General features: G+C 40.5%; 1 protein-coding gene across 5 annotated transcripts; it reads left to right on the top strand.

Annotated features, from left to right (window-relative positions):
- The first annotated feature begins 28 nt into the window (after positions 1–28).
- Positions 29–19,817, top strand: BRCA1 (BRCA1 DNA repair associated). Of its 5 annotated transcripts, none has more exons than XM_068996245.1 (22): positions 29–298; positions 665–764; positions 1,218–1,271; positions 1,635–1,715; positions 2,223–2,311; positions 3,191–3,336; positions 4,024–4,126; positions 5,026–5,071; positions 5,537–5,679; positions 6,033–9,362; positions 10,034–10,119; positions 11,688–11,863; positions 12,034–12,200; positions 12,668–12,993; positions 13,641–13,728; positions 14,339–14,416; positions 14,890–14,930; positions 15,539–15,622; positions 16,020–16,074; positions 17,214–17,287; positions 17,703–17,763; positions 18,785–19,817. In XM_068996245.1, the coding sequence occupies exons 2-22, from the start codon at positions 685–687 to the stop codon at positions 18,886–18,888; spliced, it is 5,412 nt and encodes a 1,803-aa protein (XP_068852346.1). In that variant the 5' UTR covers positions 29–298; positions 665–684; the 3' UTR covers positions 18,889–19,817. The 5 variants fall into 5 exon arrangements, with proteins under 5 accessions (XP_068852346.1, XP_068852345.1, XP_068852347.1 ...); XM_068996244.1 differs by having other exon boundaries at positions 29–302; XM_068996246.1 differs by lacking the exon at positions 29–298 and adding an exon at positions 342–566.
- Positions 19,818–22,647: the final 2,830 nt, after the last annotated feature.

Raw genomic sequence — 22,647 nt, 5'->3', positions numbered from 1 at the left:
GCAGGGGCGCGCGCCGGCCCCGCGGCACCGGATTGGCTGCGGGCGGCGGGGCGGGAAGGGCGCGAAACGCGGCCCTCGGAGCGGCGCTGAGGCGGGAGCGGGGACGGCCCCGGCCGGGTCCTGTCGGCCGCACCCGCGCTCCCTCCGCCCGTGCTGGGACTCTTCGCCTCGGACTGCCGACAGGCCTCGCTGCAGGGCCCGGCCGGCCCCGAGCTGCCGCCGCGGGAAGCTCAAGTGGTTTCTCCTTATTTCCAGGATTTGGGGCATTTGCTGCCGGGTTTCGCCTGTGCTGGCTCGTGTGGGTACGCCCAGGGTCCTTTGCATAAAGCACGTTTGCCGTCTTTTTCGTGTGTTTTTCCACCTCGCAAGCCCCTCTCCTTTGCTGTTTTGTGCTCTGCGCACTTTCTGAGCTCCTCCTGAAGGCCGCTGCTCTAAACCCTTTCTGGGCGCTGCTTTGGCTGCAAGACACTGGAGAGGTTTAAAGTGTAAACATTCAGAGTAAGAACTCCTCTATCGTAAAGTCTTGCTCAAGTAATAACAGCAACGTGTTTGATACCATTCTGCAGGTTAGAGCAGAGCCGTGCGGGAGGAAGCATAGTCATGGGATGCAACAGAATTTTTTGCAGAAATAAAGCTGATTTTTTTTTTCTTTTTTTTCCTGTAGAGTATTTTTGGATGTGAAGGATGGACTTCTCAGTGATCACTGTTGGGCACGTACAAAATGTGCTTTCAGCTATGCAGAAGAACTTGGAGTGCCCAATATGGTATGCCAGGAAATAATATCAGTATAGTCAATTAATCTTTTGGAAATTTGGGGGTTTTTTTTTTTCCTTTCTTTGAAAATGCTTTGTCAGTTCTGTGTCTTACCAGAAAGCAAAGAGATTTGTGCTTAGGGCTAAACATACTGATGTTTTGTGGGGCTCAAATGAGAAAGTGCAAGAAAAAAACTTGTATTTTGCTCTTATGTTCTTGTAAATTTGGCTTTTCGATTAGAACCTAAATGTGTCAGTCCTCTATTCAGCGGGGGAAGAAAATGTATCTGCTTGGATTAGAGTATTGTTTGTAAAGTAGTGTGGGGTTTTGTCCTTTTTGTTTCTGAAAGGTAAATGAGGTCTGTAGTTCTTCAGTGCAAACAAATGCTGAAATAGCAAAGGTTCTGGTTGCAGTCTGGCCCCCTAGTGTCTACAACTTCTGTGTTTTTGTTTTTCTTTCTGTAGTTTGGACGTGGTCCAAGAACCTGTTTCAACAAAATGTGATCACATATTCTGCAGGTAGGAATGAAAACTTGTAGGTGCAATGCAATTTTTAATTTCCAGATGTAATATTTTTTGGTTTTACAATTTTTAATTCCATATATACCGGTTTTAATTTCTATATACATTTCTTCAGTGCTAATCACGTATGTATACTGTGGTTTGATAACTTCACGTGCAGCTACTTTAGGGGAAAAAGTTAATTCTGTAGAAGAGAGAACTGCAGCTTCACAAATGTGTCAAAGGGGATCAATTAACTCACTGTTAACACCAGAACAAAAATACATACTTGATTACTGCTAAGAGGTGAATGTGCATACTCAGTTTTAGGGAAAACAAAATCCTTCTTTTGTTACCATTACAAGTGTTCTTTTTTCTTAGGTTCTGCATGTTCAAACTTATCAGTAAAAAGAAAAAAGGTGTGGCAGAGTGTCCTCTGTGTAAGACTGAAGTTACCAAGAGGTGAGGAATGCATCTTTGTAAGGGGGCTGGAGGCTGAGATGTTTGAACTTTGGGGAAATGCTAACAATAGTCTTAAAATATATTAACATATAATATATTAATATATAAGATTGAAATGCAGAAGAAAAAGTGGTTATTAAGTAAGCTGTCTATTTCTAAAGGAGTAAATGTATTCCCTTACCTCAATGTAAGCTGTTCTCCAGGTGATCACACCTCTCTTAACAAATGTCTGTGCTATGTCAGTGTTCAATTCTTGCAACTGATTTCTCTCTACTAAACCTCCAGGGGGAAAAATATGATAGTTCACTTTTGTGGTAGTTTTAATTCCCATAGAAATGGTTGTTTGGGGGAATTGTGTTGTTATTCCTTGGCAACAATTTCTCATTGTCTCATCTTCCACTTTGGAGTTTTACCCCCTTTTTTTTTTGTTCAGCCAAAATTCTAGAAGCATTTATAGTTAACCTGTTCATTTGTCTTAAAATAACTGAAGTACTGATGTTATTTCAGAAGTCTGAAAGAAAATTCCAGATTTAAGCAACTAATTGAAGGATTATTGGAGACTATCCGTGCTTTTGAGCTTGACACTGGAGTGAAGTGTAAGTGTTGTGAATGTATGCCCCCAGTCTTTTTTAAAATAAGGCTTTGGCATATCATGATTATTTATAAAGTAACCCATTTACTGTGCAGTAATAAATACGGGAAGAATTATCAAAAGGTTTTTTTCTTGGATGTAGAAGCATAAGTTCCATTAAGTTTCCAAGATGTTCTTAAGAAAATCTCTTGAGCAGTTTTACCGTGTGTGTGATGACTCTGGCCAATCTTATGTTCAGTTCCTGAAATATGGCTGAATGTTTATCAAATAATGTTTAATCTATAACTGTTAGCAAAGGTCCTGCTTTTGATTATGCCCAGCCTTGTGGTTTTAATTTGTTAAACAGTCTCAGAGCCTGAATTAGCAGATGATGTAGCAGTGTTTGTTAACTCATGCCATTCAGATAGATCCTCAGGGAGTCCAAATTTGCCCTTTCTGGAACTCAGTGCCTTGTTAAGGGTGCTGGTAGGGTATTGGTAAGTCAGGCATGTGCCTATTTATATTTTGGTAAACAAGACATTGTGGCGGGGGGCAGATGGCAGTGTTTTGTGTATTCTGCTATAAAAAACAGACTTTATTTTTTAATTCTTTTTAACTTGCTCAGCCATTCTAAAATCACTAGAATGAGATCCTGTTCTTGCTAGATTATCTAGATAACTAAAATTGGTTGAGAAAACTAGTTGGCTTTTTACTTACTACTTCAAGAGTACTCAGAATGATCAGACTAGTAACTCAACAAGATTTCTTTCTTGGATAAACATGTTTTAGCTGTATATGTACTAAGCACATAGGGTCTACACAAGTCCATTTCATTACTATATAATACTTGAGTCATACTCACTGTAAAAAAATTTGGATTTTTTACCTAATAACTTTTTTTTAGTTTTAAAGAGTCATCACTTTCCTAAAACATCCACGGAAGCCACTGCTCCTGAGTCCCTGTGTAAGGAAAGTTCTGTCATCCAAAGTAAGGGCTTCAGAAACAGGAGAAAAAGTGCTAAAGGGAATGGACAAGAAAACTGCACCTTGGTAACTGTTTTTTCCCATTTTATTTTTGTGGATTGTTTAAAATGTGTTTGGAATGTGTATACATGCATGTAAATAAAAGAATGAAGTAGCAGATTTTGGGTTGATCTCAGATTTCTCTTTGACTTGAGTAATATTCTGGACAAGGACATCTATATATTTTTGTCTTCTGGACTTACTTGAGGAAGATGTTTGACCTGAATTTATACATAATATTGCCATAGTACAGTCTGTTACTGAAACTAGGATTGAAAACTTGTTCAACCTGCTTGTTTCATAAGGCTGCCTTGAACCATAGGGGTTTTATCTCTTTAGGGGTAAGATCATGACAATGTCTTAGGATTCATAAGGCATTACCCAGCTTGGGGTGATTGCTGTGTGTGTGACTGCCCATGGCATGTTGTTTCTGTTTTCATCTGCTTAATGCTGAGTATAATGTTAGACAAAACAGAATGTCAGATCAAACTTGCAATGATTTGATCTGTTAAATGCATAACACATTGTTTCTGTTGACACATTTCATTACTGATATCAATATGGTAAATTACTTGTACTGTATTGTGCATAGAAGCTACCAATGCATATGAACTAAGTATTTATATCAACCCCCTGCTAAGGTTTAAATAGCTATGGGGTTTTTTTTAATACACCACTGTTAAAAATAACTATTTATTTCTATTTTCCTGTCAGCAGGGAGCTAGTGTGAATATTCAGCTTACAGAGACCAAAATGTATCGTCCAAGAAACAAACCCCAGAAATGTGACTCTTCAAAGGGTATTTATATGGAGTTTGGTAAGATCTGTTGTAAATCCACACTAATTGATCTTGTGTACAATGCTTGCAAAGCAATGAAAGGTGATTACGTTCAAAGTCTTTATAAACACTAATTTCTCCTTAACAGCCAAAACGATGAGACAAATTATGGACAGTTCCAAATTGGTTAATCAGAAGGGTTTTTTACATAATTTGTTATATCATGGCAAATAACACTGCTGTAGTGAACCCTTAAGCCTTGGTGTACAAGATCCAGAGAAGATGTTTACAGATGAGCAAAAAATTCTAGCTGTTACAGCTAAAGGTGGCTACTGTTTTCTGAAGAATGCTAAGCCTTGTCGCCAGTGCTTGAGATGAGAGTGAAATCTATTTGAGAAAACAATATTTTATTGCTATTTATGCTAGCTTTTCAGAATTTTATCTGATGCTGATTGTTATGAGAAACAAGACAGATACCATGCATAGCTTATTTTTTATCCTGTTCCTTAAAGGAATTGCTGCTTTTAACGGGTAGAGTTTGTTTCCTCACTTCTTTCCTTATTGCATGTGCCAGGATCAAAGGGTCTGAGACAGACACTTAAATATATTTCTCTGACTTCCAGTTCAAAATTCTAAATTCTAATAGTTCTTTTGTGTATAATTTTAGAAATCAGAAACTAACTTTCAGCTAATTAGCTCTTAGTTACCAGTCACTGTATTTAAACACAATTTTATGCTGGAGTCATGTAGATATTTATACGTATAAATCATTATAATGAGGTAAAATACTTCACAATTGAACTTGATTTCATCTGCTAAAAGTTGAAAGTATCTAGCTCTAGAAAGGTCTAGGTATGTGTATGATGATAAGCACTGAATCTGGCAAGTCACCTTTCTCTGAATCATTCCAGCCAGAGTAACAGCTGATTTGTTTTCAGGCTCTGAATCATCTGAAGAATTTTTTAAACAGGCAAGCAAAACTGGGTAAGTAAAGGTGAATAAGGAATTCATATTTTCTGAAGACAGTAGTTCAGTCTTCTCATTTCCTGTGTTCTAGTTTCTTAGCATAGGACTGATGTAATTCTTAAACTGACAAATGATTTTCAGCTTTGAGGGCATTAGGGTGGAATGGGTAGCTGAATTCCAACTGTTTGCCATATTGCATGCTTTAGAACTGTTTTTTAAATGTTTTGTTGCTTACGTAGATCTTCCATAGAAAAGTAGATATTGTGCTTTAGAAAGTAAATATTAAATTCAGGATTGCAAGAGAGGATATTTTAAAGAAATGGCCTGAAACTCTGAAGGGATCTAGTTTTGGTGAGTGTCAATCATGCAGCTTGACTTCTCCAGAAACTATTTCAGAGGGCAAAAGGGGAAAAATTAGTATCATCTTCTATTCAGTCTGTTGTGGCTTTTTCTGTAATGAAATTAGATTTCTTTTCCCAACAGGTTTGAAGACAAAGCAGCAGATCAGATTTCTTCTCAAGAAAGGCTAGAAGAACTTGAGAGTGCTGAGAAGAGGAATGAAAATTCTTGCAATGCACAGCCTGACAAGCTGTGTGCTAAAGAAATAACATTACCAAATATCATAGGTGTGTTGTTTTGGTGACAAAGACTTAAAATGTGGATGTTGTATACACAGGAACAGAAAGGAAAAATAAGTGACTTGATCAAAGTACAAAACTAAATCTATTCTGCTTGAGCTGTATTATAACTTACAGTACAAATGGAGAGCACTGGCGGGTAATACATGTGAAAAATTAGAAGAACATGTAATAAGATCTTTCTGCCTTTTCTAGAGGGAGATTTGTACAGTGTAATATTCTGGTTTGGGGGGAAAGAAGACTTCTTTTAAAACAAAGTTTTAAAGTTTCATTACGCCTGTTATTGTGCTTGTGTGTGTAAAATAGAGCTTAATAATTTATGATACCTATAAATCTAACAGGTGAAAGTGGTTTCTCAAAGGAAGGCTTGAGCGAGAAAAGCACTCAGAGCATCACTGAATGTGCCAAACCTGACCAAGTGAATGTGACTGAATGCCAGAGTTCTGCTTTAAGTGTTCTTCCTGTAGACCTACTCCCAGAGCAGCGTGACAGAATTGGTGCTGCCAGTCCCACAGTGAGCAGGGACACATCATTCTTTAAGAACTCAGAAGAAATGGGTGAAAAGCAAACCCAGTGCAGCAGTAAAAACCAAGAGTTTGATTCAGAAGATAGCTCAGAGGGCAGGCTGGATAAAAACAGGGAAATGGATACTGATGTACAAAATGTGGAAGCTGTAGAGGCATGTGAACCTGAGAATGACTCAGAGAATGACAAAGAGCTTCCTCTGGAGAAGCTACATCAGCCAGAGACACTTCACTCTGCCACCCTGAATAAAGTCTCCAAGAAGAGACTGAAGCGGAGCATTCAGAAAGTCAATGAATGGTTTTCAAAAAGCAATGAGATTTTGTCTTCCAGTTCTTCCCTGGATGAATCTGCTGTATCAGCTGATGTTTCAGGTGAAGGAGATCTGTGTTTATCAGATAAAGAGTCCTGTATTTCAGAAAAGACTGACCCTATGGTAGATTCCATGGAAATTGCAGCAGTTGAAGGAAACAAGAGGTGGTCAAAACAAACAGCAGATGACATCAAAGACAAAATATTTGGAAAAACATACAAGAGAGAGAGGAAATCAAATCCCCCTTCTGCCTTAAAAGACATTTTACCTACTACAAGAAAGGAAGATGTGGCTGCTGATAAGTGCCTGAATAATTTCAGCAAAAACAGACTCAAACGAAAAAGGAAGACTGCCTGTGTCCTGCAACCTGAGGATTTCATCAAGAAAAAAGATACAGAAGAGGCAGATGGGGGCCCTCAAAGTGTTAACTGCTGCCTTGGAGATGCTGAAAAGAAAAGATGTGATGAAAGTGTTGCTGTTAATGAGAGTCACCTTTCTCAGAATAGAGCAAATAATACACTAACAGAACTTGAGGAAGCAGGAGGATCCACATGGAAGAAAGCTACTGAGGAGGTCACTGGCAAGCACTGTGATGGGGAACTAGAAATGTATAACTGTGATCAGAAAAGCACCAGAAAACGAAGTTCTGCAGCAAAAAGATGCAGGCATTCTAGTAGAACTATGTGTGCTCTACAGTTAGTAGTGGATAGAAGCTCTGTTTTCCCTGATCCAGCTGAGCCACAGATCGATAGCTATCCAAGCAGTGGAGAGCCCAGGAAAGTCGATTCTGAGCAAAAGCAAGTCAGACGCAGCAGAAGGCTTCAGTTACTTACTGAGGAAATGACAAAGGAAACAAGAAAAGGAGTAAAGGGAGCAAGAAAGAGTAACAGTGATCATGGAAGGTCTGTCCCTGGAGGCCAAAGGAATGTGGGAACTGACTCTGCTGAATGCAAAGACCTGTGTGAGCCTCAAGATATGCTGAGTTACAAGCCAGCCACTAATTTGAAGGGAGGTGATCTGGAAGCAAATGAAGTGCAGGTTAGTCTAAAGAATTTATCTGACACTGCAGAAACTGGAAAAAGTCTGTTCAGTCCTTCATGTCAGCCTTCAAACTGTGGTCCTACTGCACCTCATACAAGTTCTCAAGACAGGGAAATACAAGGTAGCCCTCTCCTCCTGCAACCTCCTTCAGTGACTGCTGTGCAAACTGCTTGTCACCAGACTGAAGAGATGACTGAATCACGTACTGCCTTTCCCCAGGAGTGTGGGCAGGATTCACAAAGTGTTCCAGGAGACTTCAAAACTGACAAGTTGCCAATGGCTAAAAATGTTTTGGAGTTGACTAAGGAAGCTGAAGACAGTGAATTAGACACGCAGTATCTGCGAAATATATTTAGGCATTCAAAGCGCTCATCCTTTAGCCTTTTTCAGACTCCCAGGCAGGCACGTGCAGTGGAAGGTCCTGCTTCTGAAACTTTATCGTGTGCTGCTCAGGGAGAAAATAAACATAGCAAACAATTACAACCAGAAAGCTTGCAAGAAGAGAAAACAGCTGCTCAAAGCTTGAGCAGGGTTTCTGAGCAAGAGGAGCTTAAGACCTGTGAGTCTACCCATGTTGATCATGTGTCTTCCTTAGTTGTCAGCACAGGAGAGCACAGGAAGGATATTTCACAGGCTGCAGGGGAAGGGACTCTGGCAGCAGTGATGAGAACAGGGGCTGCTCAGACTGAGGACAAAACCAGATTGCTACAAGAAGAGCAGGGCCATGAAAAGCCAGTGTCAACTGAGATAGGGATAGAAAGGGAGTTGAGACAGAATTCCATCAAAAGTAATAGAAGCCAAAGTGATCAGAGTAACACAGAGAAGCATGATTCCAAAGAAATGGATTTAAACATAGGCCGGGAAATAGGCTTCAGTTCAGAAAGCAATCAAGCAGGAAGGACTGAAGTTGATTGCAAAGGACCAACTCTGCATTTTCAATCCAAAGCAATGATTTGTCCTGCAACTTGTCAGCAAAGCCCTGCTGAATTCAGCTGTGTAGTCACTAGGACAAAAAGTAGCAAAAGAGAAAGAAAATGTGTAAAGGGGAATGAAGAACAAGCAGCCCAAACTGTTAGCACAGCAATGCCTGAGTGTTTAGCTGCAGAGGCTCTAGAAGAACCTCTTAGAGGGAACAGTGATCTTACAGGTTTGTCTGAAACTCCTGATGGCTTGCTGTGCTCTGATATTGAAGAGAACACCAGCTTATGTGAAGCTGATAGGAAAGAGCAATCTGCAGTGTTCGTAAAAAGTGACAATGCCCTGGGAAAAGAACTGCACAACAGAAATGCAAGTTCTAAGCCAAGATCTCGAGGCATTCACAAGTCTCGAAGGCGTGTGCAGAAACTGCCATCTTCAGATGAAGAGTCCTGTGAGGATGAAGACTTACCATGCTTTCAGACATTAATCTTCAGCAAATCAGCAAGCACACCTTTGCAGAGTGATAAACAAATGACATCTGTGGTAGAGTCTCCAGTGAGTCCCAACACGTTGCCTCACGGTGTGAGTAATGATGACAATATTGTGCAGAAAGTGCCTGAAGCTGCCCAAAGTAACGTGTGTGTTTCACCAAGCCAGGAGTCAGAATGCTCTGTCAACTTATTTTCTTCCCAGTCCAACATGTCTGAAGAATCAGTTAATGGAGCACAAGAGCTGAAGAAGCATTTACCAGAAGCTCATGTATCCAAACAAATGAGCAGTGTGAATGACAGTAAAGACACTTTCCAAAATTGTGATGGAGGGCTGAAGAGAACTGAAGATGAATGCCAAGAAGACCCAGACATGGGAGCAAACCTAGGTACAAATCAAGATTTTTTTTTTATCTCTGCAGCTGTGTTTATAATGTCCTTACACCGAGGTTTTTGGTGTTTGCATGGGACCTTTGTTCTGTGTTTATGGGGTGCTTGGTCTCCTAGAGGAATGTATCTACCTTAAACAATCAAACAAAAACCCTCAGTGGTTTGTTTCCTGAAAATTATGTTCTTCCAGTGTTCTTTGTTCAGAGTACAAATTAACAGACTGGGCATTGGAGACTGACTGTCTAATTGGAATTCATTTTTGAGAGAAATGCTATTTCTCTTACTGCAGTGTGATACTTGCATCATCAGCAAAACTTCACAGCCTATCCAAGCTTTTTCCCCAGATGAAATGTTTGATGAAATTGGCTGTAGGATTTTGTAGTGAATATTTTGACCTTTTTATGGCCTTTGTAAATGTTTAGGACTCTTCTATCACTGTTGAAACACAGAATTCTGTTTACTTTGCCGTGTGTGTGACATGGTATTCTTTGAAATGTTCACTTAAAGTAGATCTGTCCTTCTAACTTCAACATTTTCAAAACTTGTCACTTTAGAGTTATAGTTATTAGTTCTCTAAAACCTCTGCATGGTAAGAGATAATGTTGGTTGGTTTGGTGTTGTTTGGTGGGATTTTCTTTAACCCAAGTGGTTTTTTTCCACCTTCTTCAAGGTGAAGCATCTGGATACGACAGCGAAATAAGTATTGTAGAAGATTCATGTGGACCACTCTCTCAGGGTGAAATCCTCACTACACAGGTGAGTTTATGCACTAAATGCTGGAAGCAGCTCACATTCTAGGAGATAAGCAAGCACATGAAAGCTGTGAAGTCAATACAGTGAAAACTTCTTTCACCATAATTCTTTGTCACTACATTACTTCCAAAAGCATAATTAATGAAGAACTGTAGAGTTGCTTCTATGCCATTACTTTTCCAACTTTGCCTCACCTTACACTGCAATGGCCACAGCTTGTTATGTGGTGTTGGTTACAGGGCTTAATTGTGGGAGATGCTAATTAATGCATCTCCACACTTGGCCAGTGCTGGAAATGTCAGCTCCCTATATTTAGAAGCTTTAATGATAGGAATTTATAAGGATTAGGTGGTAAGGATTAGATTTGTTACAGTAGATATTTAGAAGCAGAGAGACTTGTCTGCTATGTGTAAAGATTAAATCAAATAATTCCATATCAGAATAAATCAAATAATTCTGTATTAGAATATTATAGATACAAGTCCCAGCAGGCAGTGTCTAATGAAAGGTGTGTCTAGCAGTGTATTTTTTGTCTGCTGTTAATACCCTGAATGCTGCTCAGTGGCCTGACTTTATGTATTGGGTCATTTGGGGTGGGGTTTCAGTTGAGGCTTAGGGGCTTGGGGTTTTTTGCTTTGCTTTGGGTTTTTGGTTTTTTTTGTCCTTTGTGACTTTAAGGTGAGTCTTCTGCCAAATCTCTCTTCAGCATTACCAGCCCTATGGGCTTTATGTATGTCAAAGGAAAGTGAATTTAATTTTTGTGCTTTATGGGTGCTTCTGTTTACAGCATCAGTGTAAAATGTAATCAGCTGGCAGGGAATTGCTACCTAATGTATCTTCATGGATGGAGATACTGGGATGTGCCTGCTCTGAATGGATTAATGGCAGCATGGGTGGGGAATTTGGGGTTGTGGTGTGGTGATGGTTTTCTGTTTGTTTGGGGCTTTTTATGGGTTCAGTAACAAAGAGGCTCCACACGGTGCCAGTGCTGGAGCTACAAATGGAATATTCAGTTCTGTGGAAATTGCTTCATCATGTAAGGTAAAGGGTTTGGGTTTTTAAAAATATCCTTTGAAACCCTGAGCTGTTCTTATGAGGACCTGCCTATGGCATGTTTTTAATAATGTGATTTTTGAGGGGGAACATAAGAACATTATGAAATATTTTAGTCCTTTAAATGATCTTTGAGGCTTTTAGTAATGATGAAAAATGAAGACTCAATTTAAAATTTAATAATGAATATCATGTACTGAACTACTAATGCAGTTTGGACAAAATTAGTTTTAAATGAATTTGTGCAGGAGTTGTGTTATTTTCTTTTCTGAATGATTAAACCCTGAGACATTGAAACTGAAATAACGTGACTGGCAAAACATGTGTGTGGTTGGTTGGGTGGTTTTGCTTCTGATGTGGGGTGTGTGCACTATTTGTTCCATAAAAGCACCACGGTCACCTCTTGAACATGTGGCAAAAACTAATTCAAAACTTTTGCTATTTCTGATTTTCAAGTGTTTGTTAAGGAAATTCATCCTGAGTTTGCTAATGTTGGCATTCTTGTGCCTCCTTTGCAGCAAAAGAATGCTATGCAAAATAGCCTGAAAAAACTTCAGCAGGAAATGGCTGTGCTTGAAGCAGTGCTAAAGCAGCATGGAAGTCAGAACTGTGAAGCTTTACCTGTCCATAGGGAATTGCCACATGCTGGTACTGAAGGAACATTTGAAATGGATCAAATGAGAGAAGGAAAAAGGTCAATGGTTTTGTTTGGAGTTTGGGGGTTTTTTTGTTTATTTCTAATTTTTTTTTTTTTAATCTTGCAATATCTCTGAGCTTCTGAGAAATTACAGGAGTTTCACTGTTGCTACATTTTTCTGATACTTAGAGTGAAAAAGGTATTAAAGTCAATTTCCCTCTCTCAAGGTCTCCAGAATTGTTGCTTCCATCTTCTAAATCATCTTTAACACAGAGATTAGATCTGGGGAAAGGCCTTGAGTGTGACAGTGTTCTAAACAATGAAAGTCCCTCTGAAAAGACAAAACCTGTGCAGGAAGCAGTGCAAGAATACAGGCAGTGTCAGCTTGAAGCAGGTAACATTTAAGAGAAACCTAGTGCATTTTTATTTCTGGTGTTTTTCTCCTGTTCCCTTCATATTATTATACATCAGCAAGGTACAACTTTTTCCTGTAAATCAAGGATTTTGATTTCTATGTTCCTGGTCATTTTAAAAAGGTGTTACTGCTTTGTTTGGTAGCCCAGCTGTATGGCTGCCCATCAAATGCAGTGTGACAGCATTTGGACAGTATTAGGAGTTTTCCTGTCTCACTTCTAAATTCAGACACTTCGACAAATACACTGCTGAAAGTTTCACAGGTGTTCTAGTGTCTTGCCAATAGATCAGGAAAAAGTAATGATAGAGGCAAAGATGAAGTAATAAACATATAAGGAGAGGAAGTAACTGCGGAATTTAAACCTAAAAGAGAGAGCAACACCCTTCTACCATGGCTACAAGAAAGAGATGCAATTTTCTCAAGGGGTAATTTCTTTTTTCCTTCAGAAAATGCAGAGGGGCAGAAATCTGGGACCAGGCAAAACAGCACATCTGTCTCGTTGGATCTTTTTGGAAATGTGACCCAGAGTCCAGATAACTCTTCCTCTTCTGTTGGGCTTTGTACCCCTCAAACTGCAGAAGCCACAGATGGCCCTGTCGTACCTCAGAACACTGATAAAAGCTGTGGCCCAGGACACAAATTGAAGCAAAGTGTTTGTTTTCCTGCACCTGTTCTCGACAATGCAACTGGGAAAGAAAATGCTACAAGTCCAGTTGTGACTAAGAGGAAAGAAATGTCAATTGTGGCATCAGGTCTGAATCACAGCGAGCTTGTAAGTAAATTCCAGAATTTTGAGATCACTAGTTAGTGATTCCTGATTACTGCTATAGTCCTCAATAGACAGATCTCTTAAGTATAATAAATCTTGTAGGAGTTGCAGGTGAGTAATGCAGCAACTTAAGTCAAACTTTATCATTCCTAAGACTGTGAGAATGCTGCCTGTAATGGCACTGTTAAGCTTAGTGAAGTTTGAACTTTTTAAATGATCCCTGATGTCTGCAGGGGGAAAACACATGATTCCAAAACCAGAGGACTTCTAGAAAGGCAAGGGGGTGGGGAGGGGCTGTGAGGGTGTTTGGTTCAGTTAGTGTTTCCAGGTGATGCTGCTTCACCCAAATTCTGATCCATAGTGAGCATTTCTGTGAGTAATAATTCTGAGTTGCTGATAAACCTGGTTTTGCACTCAACTTCCAGAAGAATCTGGCTTTTGGGTTATAAACCACAAACCAAGAGCTCTGCTTTACTTTAGTTTGTTGAATGGTGCCAAACCTGACTTAAGGAAATTTACATTCTGTGTGCCAACACATAAAACTGTTACTTTAAAGTAACTGTCCTGTTACATTATGCTCCTACAAACTGGGGCTGCTGGGGGGAGTTTAAAACTGTTGCTAACTATTAATTTTCTTAACTGCTTTTCAGTTGGTGGTCCAGAAGTTTGTGAAAAAAACTCAGAGCACTTTATCTAATCACATTACCGAAGGAACAACCCATGTCATAATGAAAACAGGTTTGTTGGGAGCTATGGGACCAAATCCTGTGTTGACAGACCATATAGAATTTTACCTTTAGTCTAACCAACAAGTAGACAGGTCAGCAATAAATTTCAGTAAGTTTGAGAAAAAGGTACTGATTGTTTTCTCCATTGTAAGTTTTTTGTTGAAGCTTGTGAATCTTTCTGTTTCACAGAATCAGTGTGAGGGCATGTTTTTCCTTTTTGTGTTTTTCCTTGTGTAATTCAAGGTTAATGTTACTTCGTATTTGTTTCTCCAGCTGCTTGGTCATAACTTCCAGGTGTTTACAGCACAGCAGTGTGAAGTAGCTCAGAACCAACCAAAAGAAAACAAAGATAGTTCCCAAAGAAATTGTGCTTTTTCTTGCCTCTTATCTTTATTGAATAATTTTTAAGAGGGTTCACAAGTGGTACAAGTGATTCGTTTCTGCTCATTTCCTTCAGTTTAGTAGGATCACGACCCTGGATTGTTGGAACCTTTGTATAGTTTTGGTATTTTGCTGCTGCACTTTGCAAAAAACGTTTGCTTTTACATGCAAATAACCTGACCTGTGGTTTTTTGCTAATGGCAAAACTAAAAGAGCTCTTAATCTTGTTTGCCCTGCAGATGAGGAGCTGGTGTGTGAACGGACACTGAAGTACTTCCTGGGCATTGCAGGAGGAAAATGGGTAGTTAGTTATCAGTGTATGTGTAACTTGTTTTGGAGCTAAATGGTCTTTGCCCTTCTATGATGAATGCAGTCTTCACTTGTTACAGTAAAGAAAAAGGATCTCTTCATGTCTTGCCATCTGATGTTTTGCAATGTCTTCTAAATACTTTGTGGTTTTTAATTTTCATTTTTTAAACAGCAGCATCAAGCTGCTTATTCTTGTGAATACTTTTTCTGCTTTCAGATAGCCACACTGGATTGCTCCCCACTGTGGCAAAACCCTTTTGTCCCTCTTAATTTAAATCTTTGCAAAGCATGGCATCAATTAGTGTAAAATTAGTATTATTTATAAAAGGTAAAAAAGTTCTTTAAGTTCTTTCAGTGTTATACTGTACTCCTTTAGTACAAATACCTTCAATTTATTATAGCAATGAAGTCAGACTACTGGTAGTGGAAGAACCATTTTGCTGGATAAAATGACTTTTCTTGTTCTGATCTTTTTATTTAGGGATAATTCAGTCTTTTAAAGAAAGAAGGATACTGGATGAGGTAGGTCTTTTATCTTGAGTGAACTGTCAAATGGTTAAGTAATGCTGTTACATGATGGGCTTATCAGTTACCTCAGATATTGTCTAAACATTCAATATGTAATTTTAGCTCTGAAACCTGGGATTCTAATTTTAACAAATGCTAGGACCAAAAACCACACACATGTGTTCATTGGCATTGAAGACATAATGAGTCCCTATTGTTTTTTTAACAGGTTATAGATGTATTTTTTAGTATTTCTACTGGCATTAATAGATTACATCATAGAGCAAAAGATCTATTCTTTGCTTAAGGAAATAATGTTATTGTACAGATAATTTCTATCAAATAAGACTTTACTGATAAGACAATTATAGTCTTTGGAGTGTGCTGCTTCTTTAGTTTGCTAGACTACTATACTGGTTGACTATAATTTATTTCTTTAAAAATTGCCTGGTGCTGCAGGAGTTTCATTACTCCAGCATTTCTTTTGCAAAGCCTTTTAATTCATATTCTGAACACACTCATAGATTTTCAGTTCTGAAATCTGCCCTCTTCCTGTTTTGATGCAGAACTTTGACAGGAAAGTGTTCTCTCACTTCTGATTCCTTGCTTATGTTATGTTCCAGGAGAACTTTGAAGTTCGAGGAGATGTAATTAATGGGCGGAACCACCAAGGCCCCAAGAGGGCCAGACAGGCTCTGACTGAAAAGGTACAAACACATCAGGGATGCAAACTCTGTCCTGCTCTGGTTTCAGATATGTGGCTGTGCTGGCTGAGTGTCTGGAACTTCTTCCAATTTCTCTGCTCTTCTCTATACACAGAGTTGTACAAATGAAGCATTTTTGTGCATGAAAGGTGAGCTCTGTCAGCAGCAGAGCAGATATTCTGAAGTGACTCTCTAAGCTTGGAGTGGGTGCTATCTTTTTATAACCTATGGTTAGTGGTCTTTAATATTCTTCTGGTTTGGAGGTTACAAAGAGCTTTGGATATGCTTTGTGAAATAGTGATGCCTTGATAACAAGCCCTGGAAGTGCATTGAAAACAGCATATTAAGCATTGTCCTTTAAAAACCCCACATGAACTTTAACATGTTCCTTGCTTTTCAGATCTTTAAAGACTTTGAGATCTGTTGCTATGGACCTTTCACTGATATGACTACAGGTGTGTCATTTTAGTGGAGTTGGATGAATAGTTAGCATAAAAATACCTTGAGCTGTGCATTCACCAGAATTTTACATTTGACCTCTTCTTGGGTAACTTTTTAGCTCTTTTCCTCTGGAAGTTTTAAAATACCTACAGGGGGTAAAGTGTAGGTAAAGAACTTTATCCACTTGTATCTCCAAATGGAGTGGAAATGGTGTTCTTTTCTCTTTGGATGTCCTCAGACACCCCCCAGCAATTTTGCATTTCAAACTAGGCCTTTTATCTAGTTTATCTCTGATTCTCTAGTGCTGAAGGAAAAGCATTAATGTCATGCTGTCTGGTAGTTGTGATCCATACTCTTGAGCACTTGTATTTGAGCATTTTTTCTTCTGTCTTAGTAAACAGCTCCTAAGCATCCTTTTTCTAGCAGTTGACACATCCTTGTCTGTCTATAGGAGCAGGTGTTAAAAGCAAAACACAGCTAAGCCAGTAGTTAGTATAAAAAGAAAAAGCTGTTCAGGAGAGCTTCATTTTTTTACTCTTAAGATTTAATAAAGTGTGTTACATGTTTTGAAAATTTAAGCTGTAATTTTCCTGCTTAAAATATTTGTGCTTGACTTCCCATTTTTGTGGTTAATTCAGCAGGTACTTTCTGATTTGTCCAATATAACTTTATTTTTGGCTGGGTGAAATATGCTCACATCTCTTGACATTTACAGTAATTGCTGTAAATGGATGCAATGGATGCTGTAAAAGGATGCAGTGCTTTCACCTGCTGCAGTGATCCTCAATTGTGGCTCTTATACTTGAGAGACTTCATCTTCTTCACTACCAATTCAACAAATTGGTGGAAATTAAGTACTTTGGCTACTTTTGTTAATGAGAGATAATCACAGTTCTAACTTCTGACTTTTAATTTTCATTTCATGTCTTGCATCCTTATGATAAGAGGAAATAAATTGTGACTTTAAGTTTTGGGCATGTGTTCCATTGCTTTTTTTTAGGGTTTTTAGGGTTTTGTTTTGTGCAGACCTGACTGTTCCTTCAAATTATGGTGGTTTGTGAATGGAACAAACACAGGAGGGCTTAGGGAGTAGTGTCAGCTTCAATGTGATCTAAAACACTGAAGTAACTGACTGTTCATCTGATTTCTTCAGAACATCTGGAGTGGATGGTGGAGCTGTGTGGTGCCTCTGTGGTGAAGCAGCCTGATCTGTTCTCACACACAGCAGTAAGTGTTGATGAATGTTGCCCTCCCATAGTTTTGAGAGCTGTCTGTGCAGCCTGGCAGTGTCCCTTGGTTCTAGGCCTGGCCAACCTTCACTAGAAGACAGGCCCCTTGTAGTGGAGAAATGATTGAGGTTGACTAGATAACTAATTAGTCTTGAAATTAGCACTGAGCCTCCCTTTCCAGCACAGAAAGCCTTTTAGTGCCTGAATGTAGTCACAGCATTTCTGGAGAGAAATCACAGAAGAATCTTAGGAACTAATGTCTTTCTCCCTCTATACTTCTTAAATTCCTCTCTGAAGTGATGCTCTGCAGCAGAGTTAGCCTAGTTATTGCTCTCTGTAGATAGATATGAGAATGAGAGTTATGTAAGGACAGACAACAATAGCATTTTTATTTTTTAATCTTAAATTCCTAGAATTCTACTGCTGTTGTGGTTGTGCAGCCAGATGCTTGGAAGGAAAACACGGATTATAGAGGTAAAGCAACCCTGTCATGAGCTGCTTTCTGGTACACATTGAGTGTCTTTATCACATTTGTCCTTCTAATAGCTAAATATCAGAGGTTTGTAGAGGAATCAAAATTCTACTGCATCTGGAGATGGAAGTATGTCTTGAAAGAAAAACCTAGAAGGACAAAGTGTATTGTCTAAAGAACCAGCAATAGAGTCTTAAAAGTTACTCTGGCAGATGAAAACTATTGCTTCAGTTGTCCTCTGTGTATCATCAGCTTTACAGAAACTTTTGAGTAGTTTTTAAAAGGTGGGGAAAGGTGTCCTTGGAGGACTAGTAAGATCTAGGAGAAAGCCTCAGATGGAGCACGATTCCCTTGGTCTGGAAAAGTTGTGTTAAAAAGCCTTAACAGATACAGTTTTGTATTTTTTTCTTTTAAGCAAAATGCTTGGGAGAAACCTTGAGACTTTGAAAGTGCAAGTGTTCCAGACTGCCTCAGAGATAGTGGGGTTCCCCAATGCATGGGAGCTAGTTAGTCTACAGTGAAATCCAACAAAACTGGGGAGCAGGACAATGATGTAAAAAACCCAGCTGTTTCCATGGCACTGGAAAAATGAGAAAATAAAAAGATCCTGGAATGAGGAATAACTGAAAGCACTCCAGTAATTTTCTGTTGCTTCTGTCTTAATGAGCCTCATTGCTTGTCACATACTCAGTATGTCTGGGCAGACAGGAACCTAAGCTCTGTCACTGAGATCCTAAATTAAAAGATAATAACTGCATTCTTTGCTTTTAGTGTTTATGCTGTGTTCACTGCTGCCTGCCTGGCCAGTTGCCAAGCAGCTCCTCTTTGGAGCAGCAGTATTAGCTGCCCTGCTAAAGGGAATGGTAGTGCCACATCACTGCTTTTAGACTCTGGTTTTTATCAAGGCTTTTTAAATGTCACAGATAAAGCAAACAGCTTATTCTGAAAGACATCAGTTGCCTCACCTTAAGCTTGTTTGGAGTCCTTGATAACAGCTGTATCATTTGTGTCTTTGTCTTGCAGCAATGCACCAGCAGAACAACGTTGCCGTGGTAACTCGGGAATGGGTCTTGGACAGTGTGGCTTGCTATGAGTGCCAGGAGTTCAGTGCTTACCTCATGTCCTAAGGGTGAACAGCAGTTCTTATTAATAAAATTACTTAAGCAACATTGCCATCTCAAGATGGAATTACCTACTGTTCTTTAAAGCTTTACATTAACTTAAAGAACTAGGAAATTATAGATGTTAAACAAATTTTAAAAGTTAGAAGATGTAGTGTATGGCCTCCTCAGAGGACTGGTGATATATTATTTGCCACTGCAGCCAGTTCCTGTTTAGTTACTTGAGGACATTTTGGTGACAGTCATTTAAAAGAGGAATATTTGGCTCAGGGTTTGAATTAAAACAGACCAACACTCTGGCATGACCTTCATATTTTCATTTTGCTTAAATACAAACTCTGAATACTATTTTGTGATTATTAATGCATCAGCCTTGGCCATTGATGGATTATGGTGGTGTTGAAAACTCTACATACAGCTTTCCTGTTGTGTATCAAAGTGCCAGCTCACCCTAACCAGAAACACTGTCCCCAGCTATGGTCCCCAGAAAGGCAATGGTTGAGTCCAGGCAGAAGGCAATCCTTAAACCCAGGAACCTGTACCAGTGTTGTCAGTCTGATTTCTGACAAGTCTGTGTGGCACTGTGAGAGGATAATGAATAGATGCATTTTAGTATCCCAGTGACCCATCATAAGCCCAATAAGAATCTGCTCCTAATAGTCCCTGCTTGCAAAATGAGGCTGCAAAGAAATTGGGTTTTTATGAAAGAAAATACCTTGCTTGTTTCTGTTGCCAAGCAATTCAGCTTCATACCTAATTTTGTACTTAGAGAGCAGAAAGAGAATCTGGTCTCATGAACTGGGTACTTTAAAAATGTAGCTAAGTTCAGAAAACTCTTTTGTGATAAGATGCTGCTGTCTTGGAAAGTTTAAGAAAGTATGTTTATATATATTTGAATGCACAAAGGAAATAAAATTATTTTGGCAAGTATTTTACCTAATTGTTTAGCTTTTCTTATGTGAACCAGTCCCTTGGTCTCTGCATTGAGGCACAGGTATTCTTTCACACAAGTCCAACCTCCTGAAATGGGGAAGGAAGTGGAGACTTACTAGAGAAAGTAAAAAATGTAAATGAGAACTTCAGAGATGCAATCAGAATTGCAACTGCTGTCAGCCTGAGGAGTGAATGTGTTATCAGCTGCCTTGCAGCTGCCAAGTGCAGGTAGGCTGATCAAGCATTGCTGCTGGCAGTGTGAGTGCTGGAAGCACTTGCTCAGCTGACACACACGCTGCTGTTTCCTTCTATGTGACAATATTCCATAACTACCAGGCTATTCAGCACAGCCTCACTTTCAGCCTGATGCTCCTCTTATCTCTACAGCCCATGATGGCAGTGGGTATTTTATAATCTACATTTCAAAGGATAGCTGGAGGCAACGACTAAACACTGCCTGTTAGAGGCAAGGAAAAGGCCAAGCAAAACTGTTTTGCTTTGGCCATTGTGAAATTGTCCCCCAGATCTTGATGCAAAGGCTCTTTCGGTCAGGTGCTAGCTCCAGCTGGATAATTGTCTACGGAATGACACCCACCGTGCTGCTATTCCTCCTTGGAGGTGACTGGATCTGTGGAAACTGTTTCTGTGAAGTGTTACTTATCTGTGAGCTTTTGTAGTGATGTCCATCTCGTGTAAGATTTGAATGAAGTGAAATGACTACAAAACAAACAGCTAAAGCCAAGATATGCTTCCAGAGGAGTAGGCAGTGTAAAGGGAGCTGATGAGGCCTCCATCGTGGAATCCATATGGATTTTCTACTCAGATTTCCAGCTTTGGTAATAAAGCCCCAGCACCTGGAGATTCAGAGCGCTCTGTGGGTCGTTCTGTATGTCCGGATCAAGCTCCAAGTCTTCTTCCCTGTTTGTTCATATGCCAGAGTAGATTTGTGATAGTTTGCAGGGTGGGAAAGCTGAGGTGAATGCAGTTTTCAGGCGTGGCTGGGCTGCACACTGCCCTCAGCAGCGTGTGCTTTTGATCCTGTTCACTGCGGGGAAGGAGGGAGGAAACACAGTAGAGGTTGGTGCCGCTGGAGCTTTGCCTGAGGCTTTGCCATCAGATAAGTACCGCACTTGTACTTAAAACTGCTCTGGGTTTGCAACTCTACAGCAGCTTTTCTCGATGCAGCTGCATCAGGGTGAGATTGAAGAAACCTGAGTTCTGCTGCAGTGTGATGCAGTAGCTGTTGTCCAGCTGCAGGGGCCATGTGGTGGGCACGGAGTTCGGACACCGCCTTCCCTGACCTGCTCGGGCCGTGCTCCCTGTGGCTCTGCAGGAGCCAGCGCCTCACGGTCGTGCTTCGCTGTGCCCAAGTTTTCAAAGCCACCCAAGGGAGCAGGACATTGAATTCTTTCCATCCCCTTCTCTCTAAGCTATTAATTGCTAAACTAATTTCTAAAGCAACGGAGGGGAATCTGCTACTTTGGGGAAACAAAAGTGATAGGAAAGATGTGTGCTAACAATTCCGTGGGTGCGGGGGTGGGTGTTAACGCCTTTGAGCTGGGTCCTAATGTCCCTACCCACTCCTAAGCCGCAGGTTTGTTACAGAGCCCGGACAGTTTGACTCCTGACACAGACAAGGCTGAGTTGCTGAACTTTGGGGGAAAATGACAGGTTCAAGGCGGGATATGGGGCAGGCGGTTCGGGAAGGCTGTACCTTCCTGGTACCGCAGCCGATGGGGAAAGGAGGAGGGCGGGAGTTTGGGAGAAAAGGGAGACCGAGAGAGAGAGAAAACCCCTCGGGTGTGTGCCCTAGTGGCCTCTCTCCCTCTATCCGAATAAAGCTGCAGCGCTCCTCTGTCTCCTTTGTGGACATTGACTTCTCACAGCGGGATTTTTGCGGACTCAAGTGCACCCACCCTGAGCTGCTGAGGGCGAGGCTGCCTTTGTCCCGCAGCCACTGCGCTGCCGCTGCTGCCGCCCGTCTCTCCTTCCCCTCCAGGTCCTGGTGGGAGCCCCCAGCCCCTGATCCTCGCCAGCACGCTTTGCCTGCTGCCTGGCTGGGCCATGCCCACCTTCTGTTGTCCTTTACTTCGCCAAGCCTTCAGCTATGCAGAGTAACAATCACAGCTGTACTACCAGGCAGGCTCTTCAGCAATATTTCTGCCGGATCTCGTCTGCTGTAGCTTGTGAGTTCTGGCACAGCCCAAAGCTTCGGAGATGTTCCAGGGCTCTGTTTCTGCCTTCTCACCAGCACAAATGAGTTGAAGTATTGCTGTGGGGCTACCAGATACTGTTAATAGGGAGGCAGAAGCTGTCCACAACTTTTTTCTAGTGTATGTTAATTAGGCATAACTTTATCTTGCATTCTTATCGCCTGTAATGATGTGGAGGTCAGCAGCCTGTTCCCAGTTCAGATTGTCCTTTGGATTTTGCTGCTGAGCGTTGACAGAGTTCACTCAGGTTGCAGTTGTGCTGTTGAGATAAATTTGTAACTGATTTTGGTTCATAACTGTTGTGAAGGCTGCAGACTGATGCAACAGGGAGAAGCTTGTGGACTGAGGGAGTAATTAAACAGCGAAGTAAAAATAATTTGATAGTTAACAGCCCTTTGGCAATATTGAATTTTGTCAGCAGGACTCTAGTGCTTCTCAAGGGGAGTTTCTGACCTTTAAAAGGACAAACAGTAGGCTTTCTCCTGGACCATGGTGGAGCACATCTGAGTCTAAAATGTTTGAGCAGTGCCTCTGCTGCCTTTCTCCTTGCTCTACCCAACACTGAACCACTGAACTTTTGCCCTCCTTGGTCCAGTTCCTTGCTCAGAACTCTCAAACT

Source organism: Aphelocoma coerulescens, chromosome 27 (assembly GCF_041296385.1).
Source record: "Aphelocoma coerulescens isolate FSJ_1873_10779 chromosome 27, UR_Acoe_1.0, whole genome shotgun sequence".
NCBI lineage: Eukaryota > Metazoa > Chordata > Aves > Passeriformes > Corvidae > Aphelocoma > Aphelocoma coerulescens.
The sequence above is the reverse complement of the archived record's forward strand: the minus strand, read 5'-3'. Positions and strand labels throughout refer to the sequence as shown.